The 12453-nt window shown below is 36.8% G+C and overlaps 8 protein-coding genes across 8 annotated transcripts; 5 read left to right on the top strand and 3 right to left on the bottom strand.

The window, feature by feature from the left end:
- Positions 1 to 60: 60 nt before the first annotated feature.
- ZYRO0F18106g (uncharacterized protein) lies at positions 61 to 498 on the top strand (the record flags this gene model as incomplete). Its single annotated transcript, XM_002497944.1, has 1 exon — positions 61 to 498. One exon carries the CDS (start codon positions 61 to 63, stop codon positions 496 to 498), a length of 438 nt encoding a protein of 145 aa, XP_002497989.1.
- A 359-nt stretch (positions 499 to 857) lies between these two features.
- Positions 858 to 2198, top strand: AGE1 (GTPase-activating protein AGE1; the record flags this gene model as incomplete). The annotated part of the gene is made up of 1 exon (XM_002497943.1): positions 858 to 2198. One exon carries the CDS (start codon positions 858 to 860, stop codon positions 2196 to 2198), a length of 1341 nt encoding a protein of 446 aa, XP_002497988.1.
- Positions 2199 to 2685: 487 nt separating this feature from the next.
- On the top strand, positions 2686 to 4101 carry SPS1 (putative serine/threonine protein kinase SPS1; the record flags this gene model as incomplete). Its single annotated transcript, XM_002497942.1, has 1 exon — positions 2686 to 4101. One exon carries the CDS (start codon positions 2686 to 2688, stop codon positions 4099 to 4101), a length of 1416 nt encoding a protein of 471 aa, XP_002497987.1.
- Positions 4102 to 4521: 420 nt separating this feature from the next.
- On the top strand, positions 4522 to 5919 carry ZYRO0F18040g (uncharacterized protein; the record flags this gene model as incomplete). The annotated part of the gene is made up of 1 exon (XM_002497941.1): positions 4522 to 5919. The coding sequence occupies one exon, from the start codon at positions 4522 to 4524 to the stop codon at positions 5917 to 5919; it is 1398 nt and encodes a 465-aa protein (XP_002497986.1).
- A 296-nt stretch (positions 5920 to 6215) lies between these two features.
- URC2 (Urc2p) lies at positions 6216 to 8402 on the top strand (the record flags this gene model as incomplete). Its single annotated transcript, XM_002497940.1, has 1 exon — positions 6216 to 8402. The coding sequence occupies one exon, from the start codon at positions 6216 to 6218 to the stop codon at positions 8400 to 8402; it is 2187 nt and encodes a 728-aa protein (XP_002497985.1).
- Positions 8403 to 8435: 33 nt separating this feature from the next.
- On the bottom strand, positions 8436 to 9224 carry POF1 (nicotinamide-nucleotide adenylyltransferase; the record flags this gene model as incomplete). Its single annotated transcript, XM_002497939.1, has 1 exon — positions 8436 to 9224. One exon carries the CDS (start codon positions 9222 to 9224, stop codon positions 8436 to 8438), a length of 789 nt encoding a protein of 262 aa, XP_002497984.1.
- Positions 9225 to 9419: 195 nt separating this feature from the next.
- FPR2 (peptidylprolyl isomerase family protein FPR2) lies at positions 9420 to 9821 on the bottom strand (the record flags this gene model as incomplete). The annotated part of the gene is made up of 1 exon (XM_002497938.1): positions 9420 to 9821. One exon carries the CDS (start codon positions 9819 to 9821, stop codon positions 9420 to 9422), a length of 402 nt encoding a protein of 133 aa, XP_002497983.1.
- Positions 9822 to 10080: 259 nt separating this feature from the next.
- Positions 10081 to 12288, bottom strand: EMC1 (Emc1p; the record flags this gene model as incomplete). Its single annotated transcript, XM_002497937.1, has 1 exon — positions 10081 to 12288. One exon carries the CDS (start codon positions 12286 to 12288, stop codon positions 10081 to 10083), a length of 2208 nt encoding a protein of 735 aa, XP_002497982.1.
- Between the last annotated feature and the right edge of the window lie 165 nt (positions 12289 to 12453).

Genomic DNA, 12453 nt, shown 5'->3' with positions numbered 1-12453 from the left:
GAAAAAAAAAAGAGAAAAAAGAAAAGTAATGTGGCGCCTCTGGTGGGGGAGCGAGGAGTAATGAGAAAAGAGAAAAGAAAAAAAAAATTTTCTCAGATCCGCGTATATAAAAGGAGAAAGAAGATTAGTTTTTCGAGGCAGATTTCTTCTCTGTGTCACTTCCTCTTTTCTGTTACACCTTCCATAGAAAACAAACACTATCCATACAACAATATATTAAAAATGCAATTCCAAAACCTAGTTGCTCTATTTGCTTCCGTTGCCGCTGTCCAAGCTGTTTCCAACTCTACTGTTGTCGGTGGTTCCAACTCTACCGCTGTCGGTGCTTCTAACGGTACCGTCGCTGGTGGTCACAACGGTACCGGTGCCGCTGCTGGTGCCTCCAACTCCTCTGGTGGTGCTCACTCCAAGATCTCCACCGGTGGTGCTAACTCCAACGCTTTGAACGCTGGTATGTTCGGTGCTGCTGTTGCAGCCGGTGTTGCTTTCTTGTTCTAAGCATAGAATGGATAATCAAATAAAAAAGATACAAATCGGAAGAAAAGTGTTTTAATTTTTTATATACTATAATATAGTTTTATTTTTTCTAATAGAGGTAGCGGTAATTGATTGTGATAATCGGTCTTTATTGTTAAGTGACTTTGAACTTTCTGGTAGTAGAAGGGTACGAGGAATGTTGGCTATGTGAAACATCGTTCTTTTTCTTCTTCTACCTTGGGCACGTGATACGATGAATTTCTTGGCAAACGAAGAGAATATCGTTAGAATGAGCTTGAACTGCATTAAACTGTAGAGGTTGGCAAGAACGTGTAATTGCCACGGTGGATAGGGCATAGGCGTAAAAGTTGAAATAAGAGATGCGAAGACTTCGTGAGGGTCTTCTTCAAGTAAGAAATCATCACAAGTCTGACGACGGATTCCAGCTGCAATTGTGTTCCCTTGGTGAACATGAATTTAGAATTGGTGGAAATTCCGTTGTCATGGAAAATGCACATATTAGAAAGACAACTTCGAGAACATTAGACGTTGAAGACTACGACATGCATTCAAGGTTCACGCTACAATTGCCAACTGAAAAGGAGTTGAATTCATGGCTTGATGAGCTAAAGAGAGTGGCTGGATCCACTTTTACAAATAAGAAGGCTACTGTACCGAATAAGAGACCAGCACCAATACATCGATCAATGACACTTACAGCGCTAAACGGTGGTAATAATAACAGTAGAGAAAAAAGAAATTCGGTTATGAATGAAACTCCGGTGGTTGGAGGCAACAGTAAGCCAATAACTTTGGTGGAATTAGTGAGAAAACAGAATTGTTCGAATTGCAACTGTTGTGAATGTAATAGTAATCAGTCAGTGGAATGGATTTCAGTAAATCTGTTGTGTGTCGTTTGTATTAAATGCTCGGGGGTTCATCGGTCATTAGGTTCACACATTTCAAAAATAAGATCACTGACATTGGATAATTTTACGTCGCCTGAAGTCTTACATTTGTTACGATATAAAGTTTCCAATGCGAACGTGAACAGTGTTTATGAATCGAACTTACCAGTTGGTAGCAAGATAAAACCCTTTGCATCTGACGTGGAAAGATCGCAATTTATCACGGAGAAGTATAAAAATAAGGCTTGGGTTGATGACATTACTACAGATATCAATCAGTCCTTCAAAGAGTTGATTAAAGCGATCCATTTGAACAGCATTTACATGTTACAAAGATGTTTGGCCCAATCGAAACTTGGGTTAAGGGAAATCGTTCAAAGAAAAACACCGCCTGATGAGGAACTGCCAACAATTTTCCAGTACTCACTGAAGCATCATGACATGGTTCATGGTCGTCCTCTGTATTATATTACTGAATTTCTGCTGTTAAATGGGTTACCGGTTGACGAGATCCCGTTAGATTGTTTAAATTCAGATCATCCAATGTATAGATATTGGAAGAAAAGATTCGAAACTTACGGAACTTACCACTGGAGTCCGCAAGGTAAAAGTGTTGGTAGAACTAATAGTGGTATAACTTCCATTTCATCTTCAAATTCGATTTCGTCTAATGATAAAAATGCAAATAACAAAAGATGGAGTTTAAATGCAATGCCAACGACAGCTCAAGTTATTATGGCACCTACGAATCTATTGACGGTGCATAAATCCTTGAGACTATCAAGGAGAGGTCATAGTAGTGGGAATAATTGAGATTTGCCCTATTCATAGGCATTTTCTGTATTATTATATTTTATTTTTTTTGCCGCGCGCCATCGCGCCGACGAGCAGGGGACACAGATTCCTATAATAAATAATAAACTTTGTGACGAGTATGATAATTGGGATTTTGGAATACTTTATCCACTTATAATTGTTCCCCTTCTTCGTTTTCTTCTATTTCATGGAATTTTCGTTCAAATCCGCCAGCAGATTCACACCAGCTGTAGAGCATTACATCTGCATTACGTCCACCCTTCGATAGCTTTTGCTTTATTGGCTGTTTTCATTATTGGCGATACGTTAACTTACTAGTACGTTGTGGAATTTTAATTTGTGAGCTTTTAGAAATAGCTAGCTAATCTCACGGATCGATTTAATTGCTACTATCCAACAACGCTAGTTACTTTCTCTTTCTTTCTTTCTTCGCGGTTACGGTTGTTTTTTTTTTCTTTTGCTTACATTTCCAATTTCTTTTAAGATGGCAGAGAATCCTTGTGGAAGTTTAGATCCTTCGAATACTTATATTATTCAGCAATGTGTTGGCAGAGGTAATTTTGGTGATGTTTATAAGGCGTGTGACAAAGTCGAAGGCAAAGTAGTTGCCGTTAAAGTGGTGAATTTAGAACACTCTGAAGAGGATATCGACCTTTTAGCTCAAGAGATTTTCTTCTTGGCAGAATTGAGATCTCCTTTTATCACAAACTACATTACTACTTTAACTGAAGATGTTTCCATGTGGATTGTTATGGAATATTGCGGCGGTGGATCTTGCGCAGATTTAATCAAACATATTTATATCAATGGTATGCCAGAGAAGAAAGTTGCATTTATAACTTCACAAGTCCTCAGAGGGTTAGTCTATTTACACGAACAAAAAAAGATTCATCGTGATATTAAAGCTGCTAACATTCTTTTAACCGACGAAGGTACGGTTAAATTAGGCGATTTTGGTGTTTCCGGTCAAATCAGAGCAACTTTGAAAAGAGGTACATTCGTGGGAACACCATATTGGATGGCACCAGAAGTCGTTAGTAAAGAAAATGATGGATATGATGAAAAAGCCGATATCTGGTCATTAGGTATAACCGTTTATGAATTACTAAAAGGAGCACCGCCATTATCTAAATGTGATCCTATGAAGGTTATGATTAATCTACCCAAGAGGAAACCACCTGCATTACATGGTCATTATTCTCATTCTGCAAAAAACTTCGTGTCTTCGTGCTTGGTGAAAAATCCTGTGGGGAGAGCGTCTGCATATGAAATGGTTGAACATAATTTTGTGAATCAATTAGCTGTTCCCAATTTAAAAGAAGATGTGGAGTATTTAAAAATTAAAAAATCAAATGATAACTATTCGCGCTCTCCCAAATATTCTTTAGAGAATAGACTTTACGATGGATCTGCTCCTAACTTTACTTGGGATTTTGAAACTATAAGATCGATGAGGAAACCCAATCTAGGGTCTGCTTTATTGAGTACAGCTCAATTGACACCTGATCCTTCACCGAGTCCCTTATCTTCTAATATGCATAGCCCTTACCAACAAGTAGAAGGAATAACCCCAATTACACATGCTACTACACCTTCATTTAGACAATATAATAATAAGGATAACAATTACGACGTGGAATCTCCAATGGAAATTGATTTGGACTCCCCCAGTATGGCAGAAGAAATTAGGAGTAAAGGTTTAGACTATCATAAAAACGTAATTTTCCATTGCTTTAGAAGAATGCACGATCGTGCTCATGATGATGAAACAAAAGTTTACGTAAATGAGATGTTGAAAAATTTTGCATATACAGAGTCTAAGGTCGCTGGATTCAGTGAAGTTTTCATCGAAGAAGTTGCATTGAGATTAGATTCTATAAAAAATTTTTTAGCCAAGTAGTCATTTTGAGAATAGAGAGCATTAAATATATTAATATGATTTGATTATTTATCTATTCGTTTATTTTTCTAATTATTTTTGGCAAAGGGTCCCTCTGACGTCTGCCAGTTTTACTTTGTTTTATTTTATTTTCCTTTTGTTTTGTTTTCTTTTTTTTTTAAAGGATTTACCTTTGATCTACGCTTTTGTGTCGAACATGCATGAATATGGGGATAATGAACAATATAAAAATGCATCCAATTTCTGTTGAACTTGTGAATTTCTTCCCTCCACAATTTAGATTCTAAATTTCTTCTTAGCTACTTTTCACTAGCAAGCACACAATATTCGATCTGGTTCTATTACCTTTTTTTTTCCGTTTTTTCTCACACAGATAAGTATACTGGAAACTAGCATTTTTTATTCTTTGACCAATTTTTAATGAAATACGAATTAGCTTTTCTACTTCCTTTATTTGTGGCAAGTACGTTTGCAAAGTTAAACATTCAAGGACAGCAACCATCTGTCGCAGAAGAGTTTAGCGCCTTCGGCGGCGGTAAAGGTCCTAGGCTTCCTCACAATGTAAGACCCCATGGAAATTTCCTCAATAACAGGAGGGATCTTTCAGAACTGTGTAGGAAAGACCACCATATTATTGAAGCATCCGGTGATTTGCATATATTGGGAATCGAATGTGGAAACATTTCTGGTAGCATTACATTTAGCAATTATGAGGATTCCGTCATTGATTTTGGTGATTTAGAAAGTATTGGTGGTGGTTTAATTATTGAGGGCTCTTCCTCAGTAGTTAAGATTCAAGGTAGAAAATTGAAAAAAGTAGGTGGTGTTTTTTTCATCAAGAATTTAACATCTTTAGTTGCCATTGAATTACCTCTATTGAAATATATTAATGCCATTGAATGGAAAGTGGTCCCCATTTTAACCAATGCTCGTTTAGATGATCATGTGGAAGGGTTGACTAGTATTACAATTTCAGATTCCTCCTTGGCTACAATTAATGGATTTCAAAAAGTTGATGAGTTAGCAATTTTGGATATCAATAATAACAGATTCCTGGAACGTATTAATACTAATGTGAAAAGAGTCACCAAAGAACTTCGAGTTCATGCTAATGCCAAAGAATTAGAATTAGAACTACCTGAATTGAAATCTGCGAGAAACATTACTGTTAGAGATACTTCTTCTATTGAATTACCTAAGCTTGAAAAAGTGGATAATTCATTAGAATTTATTGAAAATCAAGTCTCGAAATTGTTTTTATCTAATTTAAAATCCATCGGTGGTACTTTAGGTATAATGCAAAATAGCCTTTTATCAAGCCTTGATTTGGGTAATGTTACCGATATTAATGGTGGTTTGGTAATTGCCAACAATACGCATTTAGAAAAAATTGATTTTTTACAAAAGCTAAAGCAGATTGGTGGTGCCATTTATTTTGAAGGTAGATTTCAAGATACCGACTTCCCAGAATTGAAGTTAGTTAAGGGTAGTGCGTTTATTAAATCTAATTCTGTTATATTAGATTGTAACAAATGGATTACCCCGTTAAATGGACGTGCCATTATTAGAGGTGGTAAACTATTGTGCATTTCTGGTCGTAAGCAAAAGACTCAAAATATTAGTCAAGATGGTAAAGTCCTAGATGAGAGTGAGGCAGGTAGTAATGACCAGAATAATAAAGATAATAGTAAAAGCAAAAATGGTGTCTTTTCTAAGATTACAAGTTCTGGTAGTTCGATTTTTGACAATTTAAACATGGTTTGGATCTTTGGTATTACTTGGGTATTTTGTCTACTATCCGTTTTCCATCTGGGATAACTATTTTAGTAAAACGAGTAATGCCGTTATTTAAATCTTTTTCGCATTATATAGTTATACATTTTTCTCAAGAGATTATTTTTATTTAATTTTCTAGCGACACACTGACATTGGCTCTTTTTTTTTCCGGTATTCTCCGTCGGCAACAAGATTTACGATTTTACTTCAGCATACGATAAACACTGCAATCACCTTGAATTAAAAATGCAATTGATATTTTAAAGAATTAGATCGATACCTCACATCATCTTTTTCTATCTATGAATAGCTGAATTGTTAAACTGAAGCGCTGCTATATGGTTGGTAGGGTCGTTACTCGTTCTTCAGGCTTATCTGTAGAAGAAAGACGGTCAAGTGTTGTTGACAACACAGGACAAATAGACAATAGTAATAATCACGATGCCCTTGAATCTATGGAGAATAAAGACGATAGAAGCTATGAACGGAAACCTAGGAAAAAGCGTAAGACATTCAGTTGTGCACTTTGTCGAAAGTTCAAAACAAGATGTGACTTTGAACCACTAGTGGGTAAATGCCATCGTTGTAACGTTTTACAATTAGATTGTTCACTGACACGAGACAGAGAGGATGAAATTATAGCAGCGATTGAAGAATCTTCTAAATCTTCCATAAAGACTGGAACCGCTGAAAATCCTCTTGCGGAACATTCTTCCAATGATGGGAATGTAGTTATGGGAGGAAACACAGTAAGAAATCCATTAACAAGGACGTTAAACAATAGATTAAATCGGTTAGAAGAAGGGTTTAACAATGTTAATAGCAAGCTGGATTTGCTAGTAATGTTATTACAGGGGAATTCTGGTGTAAATCCATTAAGTAGAATGGGTGATGAGTTTAGTGATGATGATTCTAATAATACTGAAGTACCAAATGGTAGTAAATTGGTCCAATTTCCAAAATTGAAGGAGACACCTTTAAAATTGATACGCGACTTAGATGAAAGGTTGTTTCCAACGAGGATTACTTCTGAAAAGGATAAAATTGCCAAGAAGAGTCGTCCCTTTGTTGTAGCGAGAGTCAACTTTTTAGAATTTTTTGAAAGGCACAGAAAGCTATGCTTAGACTTATCAAAGGAATTTCTAGTTAGATCACATTCTTGGATTATTCCTGGTGGTATTAAAGAAATTGGCGAAGAGTATGCCTATAGGCATGTGTTTATTACAAGTGTTTTCACAATTATAGCGATGAGTTTTGACGATAATGAGAAATATGCAGAGGAACAAGAGGTATTGTATCCGTTGGTAGAAAGACTTTTGACAAATACTTTAACCATGTTTGACAAATTGATACCTCATGATATTGAAGCCATTCTTTATTGTTGTATGTTTAACGTTTCCAGGAAGACAAAGAGACATAGGCAATTACAGTTCAATTCACTTGTTTTGAGTAATTTTGCCATTGATAGTTTACTTTCTATTTTAGATTTCGATGAAATTAGGAGAAGGGTTTTGGAACTGGAACAGTATGATATGGAGGATCTTTATCATTTGAGGATTTTAAACTCTTTGAGCGCTTGCAAATTAGAGTACTCTATCTGCTACGGTAATTTTTCACCAATGAATGATACTCTTAAGGATTTGAATAATTTAACTGCGAAATTTCCACAAGCTATTTTCGGAGATGATATCAAGATTAGTGAAGTCAATTTGGGCAATATAATTAATACTTTGTTTCAAGATTTCGAATCATTTTTCAATAGTACAAAGAGAAATTTTCTCAGAGATCATCAAAAGGATAGTGATGATGATACGGAAGGAATCTTAGTTTTCCAAGAATTTAAGTTTTGGTTGAAAAATTGGGAGGAATTGTTGTCTAAGGATGAAGGAGGTGTATTACAATTGACATTTGATTTCTACCATATAGTCATCTGTCGATCATTCATTTCGGAATATTTAGACCAAATGGAAGATTTCCCTCTTTTCCTTAGTTATACTTTAAACACCATGAGGAAGCATTCGTTTGCCCTCTTAAAGAGTTTTCTAAAGTTACCGCCTTTTTTGATCAGAGGAGCTCCCATTTTAACATCACATCAACTGCTTTATGCATGCTTAGCACTGTATGACTACTTACATTGGTTTGATCATTCAGATCGACAGAAAGTTCTAAACATTTGTACGAGGGTTTACTGGCATTTAAACAATATTGGAGAGAAGATGAACGAAGCTACAGATAACGTAGGTAAAATTATCAAATCGTTGATAGATTCCAGCAAATACAGAGTTGGCGTACAACAATTTTCACTGGATCACGGCCTTAAGGAAATACCAACTAAAAATGTTGTAGCTGGAAATTTAGCTAATTCGCCAGGAAGTACACATTCTTTGATCAGTTCTGTGGAAAGTACGGCGGCTGGGTTTACTATGCCAGACGTGGAACAATTCAGTACTTTCGAAGATTTTTTCCAAGATTTCTTCGACAATTTAAAGCCGAATGCTCGGAGCATATTTGCATCTTCCAAGTAATACTGCATGTTTAATCAAAATTGTCATTGTCACTTATACAAAAGGGTTCTTTCCTTGTCTCATTATATATTCTAATATGGATGGAGGTAGCTGGTCTTGAAGGTCCTCTGTTGTACAATCATTCAAGACAGCCTCTCTGATGTTTGACGAACATACAGATGCGTATTTTTCATCATTTACTTCAAGCTGAATCTTGTTTCCCCATTTTCGGGGTATCGTAGGTTCATACAAACCTTGGCTTATATCTGAACAGTATCTCATCTGCTTATCAAGTTCAGGGCCCGAATTTCTTGTTAGGCAAAAGAAATTGGTTGATGCCATAAATTCCTTCAACGCCTCAGATAGTGATTGAGGAAGGTAATACTTTGGGTCAAGGATTCTGACGATAGTGTCGAATCCAACCAAATAGGATATCAATCCACGAGATGAAAAATGCTCTCTTATTATCCTATCCTTATCTACAAATTTGGCAGAAGTAGTGATCCCCACGGAAGTTGATATGTTCTTAGTTTGTAAATTGTCAGCCATAAGGCACATCATTTCCATTCTTTTGTCAAAAGTAGCAGGTTTGGGAGCCTTATCAGCATTATTCACCGAAAGCAATAGTAAAACGTGAAATGATTGATTCTTATAATGTCTAACAGCCCTATCCACTAGATTTTGATGGGCTGAGTGAGGAGGATTGAATGATGAGTCCAGGACTAGTAACAATTTGGGATCAGTCAACTTTTCCACACCATGGATTATCTGGAAAGTAAGCTTCTGATCACAAAAGGATTTATAGATAGCTGAACAAGATTTGTTAGCTAATGAAAACTGCATTAGTTTCCCTGTATTTTGTTGGATCTTCTCGCCTCGAGCGTATATGTAGTAGAGTTGCAGTCATTCAAAGTATAAAGATGAGGTAGGTACCCGGTGGACTCAAAACTTGGGACTTCGGCTCGAGAGATAGATGAAAGCATCCAAGGACCTACCGAAGTTTCTTAAAGTTTACTATATAATTCAACGATAAAATTTCTAACTGTCCTTGTTTATAGAAACAAGCTTGACGTCAAAGACCATATCGGAGTTGGGAGGAATGACTCCTGGAATACCAGTTTCACCGTAGGCGTATTTGCTTGGAATTTGAATCTTACGTTCTTCACCAACACAAGTACCAACCAATCCTTGTTCCCAACCGTAGATAACTTGACCAGAGCCTAATGTAAAGGAAATAGGTTTACCTCTTGAATAACTAGAATCGAACTGCTTACCATCATCTCTAAAGTACCCAGTATAATGAACGTCAACAACGTCACCAGGGAATGCCTTTTCAGTGCAGAGAGGTGCTTTTTTGGTGATACCAATCTCTAAATCTTGTAAAGAACCCGCTGTCACTAATCCTAGTAGAAGGAAGTAGAACAAATTGACGAACTGCATGTCAGGAGAATGATAACTAAAACGATGCGGTAGGCTTAGTTAAGTTATACTAAGCTTTTAGAAAGTAACTAACCTCGACGATTCTTATGTTCTGTTTCTTTCACTCTTCATAGAGGTACAAGTGCTGGGAGAACTACGGCTTAGATAGGTTAAAACCCTTAGTGATGTTTGCAGCGGGAACTAAAAGAAAACAAAAATGATACTATGTGAAAAATATATATTTGGAATTTATCATGTATAGACAAGTTCTTTACCATGTTCAATTTCTTACCATCCATGAACTCTTTAGTTTCTTGGCTTCAACCGAGGGACGAATGAAATAGCATAGGAATACTAATCCAACGATAGTCGCTATGAGCTTGCCCTTCTCAAAAGTTGGACTCATTATATCGAATTGACCTGAGGGTGCGATTTTGCCGCAGAATATATCATGACCCAGGCTGCACACTATGCTTGTGGATTCCAAATTTGTGGGGATAGAGATTAATTTAGAGTTGGAACCCATGATCAAGTGTCTAATGTGTGTAATGATGAAATGATCGTTAATTGGTAAAGTGCTGAAATATGGCATAGCCATGAATTCTTTCTTGTCATCATCACTCATCTGTGATTCGTCTTTACGTCTAGCGTTCAAAAGAGCCTTCGACAAGTATATGAGTTGACCACTTTCCAATTCCAATACTATTGATTTAGTTGTAATGCCAAACTTAGTGTCAGACAACTGCATACGTTTGATGACCTCTGGGAAAAAATAGGCTTGAGTGATAACTTCTGGTGGGTGAACACCCTTCAAAGGATTCAACTGTGTTGAGTTGTCGGAAACACGATGGTCAGGTTCTAAAGATTCGTACAATTCCACCACGGCCAATTTCTGTTCAGGAATTGGTTGGGAGCTGAAATATGAGTACACAAACCAATTTTCTCCAAACACCAGCTCAATTGGTGAGCTTGGATCAACACCATCGTCATGGACTTGTGAGTGGAGTAAGGCGCCGTTAACGCTGTCAATCAGATGGATAAATAAATTTCCAGTCTTCTTGTTGTAAACAGCATAACTGACCAAATTGGGGTACAGGTATTTGTAAAGAACGGTTCTATTCCCTAAGATGTGACCTAAACTAACTGTAGGAGTATCTTCTCTTTTAGCGAATGATAAAATCTCTTCATCATCATCCAAAGTAGTAACCCAAGTATCTCTTAACTGACCATCAGCAGTTACAACATGGCCATATATGTGGTTTTTATCATGCGTTGAAATGAAAGTGGAAGTTAGCGGTTTTTCGCCTTTGGAAGAGAGAGATACAATGCTCTTCTGATCGTCTTCCGTAGTGATGAAAAATCTCTGGCCATCTAACAATGAGATGGTATCAATTTTTGTACTACCAAAACGATCTTTTTTAATCAATGTAGGCTGAGACAAATCAGTCAAATCGTAGAATTCATAAAGCCCATCTCTATCGACTGCAACAAGTTCGCTGGAATCTGCAAACCATTCGAGGAGGATTATATCGTTCAAATTGGATTGTACACTCCATTCTACAATTCCGTTCTTTATATTTAAAGCAGAAATTTTACCTCTTTGTGTGGCCACCACAAGATATTTAGCTAATCCAAACACAAGTTCACGTTGTTCCTTAGAAGCATCATCATCAGTTTTGAGCATTTCCGTGAGCATAGCACCAGGAGAATAATGGTATTTTCTCAATAGATCTTTAAACCTTTGTAAATTCTTGGAAACTCTAAATTTGTAGGCTTCCCAAAGAGTTGAAGTATCCTCTTCTTGAACCAATTCTTGAGAGATAGCATCTAATGACGAGTCTGGTAGATTAATAACCGCGTGTGCTACAATATCACTTTCACTTTCATCTCTGACCCATTCTGAGATCAATTCACCGTTCTCTACAAATTGGAAGACGTACTTGGAATCGGTCGTCGAATACAACACCTTGAGAGTACCTTGAAAATCGGTGTGAATGTACTCAACCCTTTGGAAGTTGTCCCAAAGATCCACTTTAAAAACAACCAATTGAGATTCAGGATCTAGCACTTGTAATGTCTTGTCCTTCAACTTGAAACCCTTCATATCTGGCTGACAACTGGACTTGAAATTATATTCGCTAACATCTTTTTCCAAGGGAAATCCGTTCGATCCATTAAAGGCTCTCATTTGAGAATTATCATCCATAATCACAAATTCTGATCCATTATCAACTACCATTACGTCTAAACCGGAGAAATCCAGCGGTTGCCTAAAGAAAACTTCACCGTTAACTTCATTGATAAAGGATAGAAGAGATTTCTGACCCAATTGCGATAAGGTTATTAAATACTGACTATTATCATTCTCAAATACGCATTGGTATTCACCGACGTTTTGTAGTTGCCAATCGTTCACAAACGCTTCATCAGAATAGATTGCCTGTACATTAGCACTCAGCAGAAGAAGCAGCAAACTCAGAAAATACATTGGACGGGATTCAAATGCAGTTTTCCTCGTACTCAATGTCAATTAAAGGTTGTATTTGACTATAAGTTATATTATGTACAGTGTTAAAGGAATCTTTTGTTCAATTCCCCAGGGTATGATCAACTTGTACGACCCACTAGTAGAGAACTGGTGGCAGGCCAAATA

Source organism: Zygosaccharomyces rouxii, assembly GCF_000026365.1.
Source record: "Zygosaccharomyces rouxii strain CBS732 chromosome F complete sequence".
NCBI lineage: Eukaryota > Fungi > Ascomycota > Saccharomycetes > Saccharomycetales > Saccharomycetaceae > Zygosaccharomyces > Zygosaccharomyces rouxii.
Note: the sequence above shows the minus strand (reverse complement) of the source record. Positions and strands in the feature narration are given on the sequence as shown.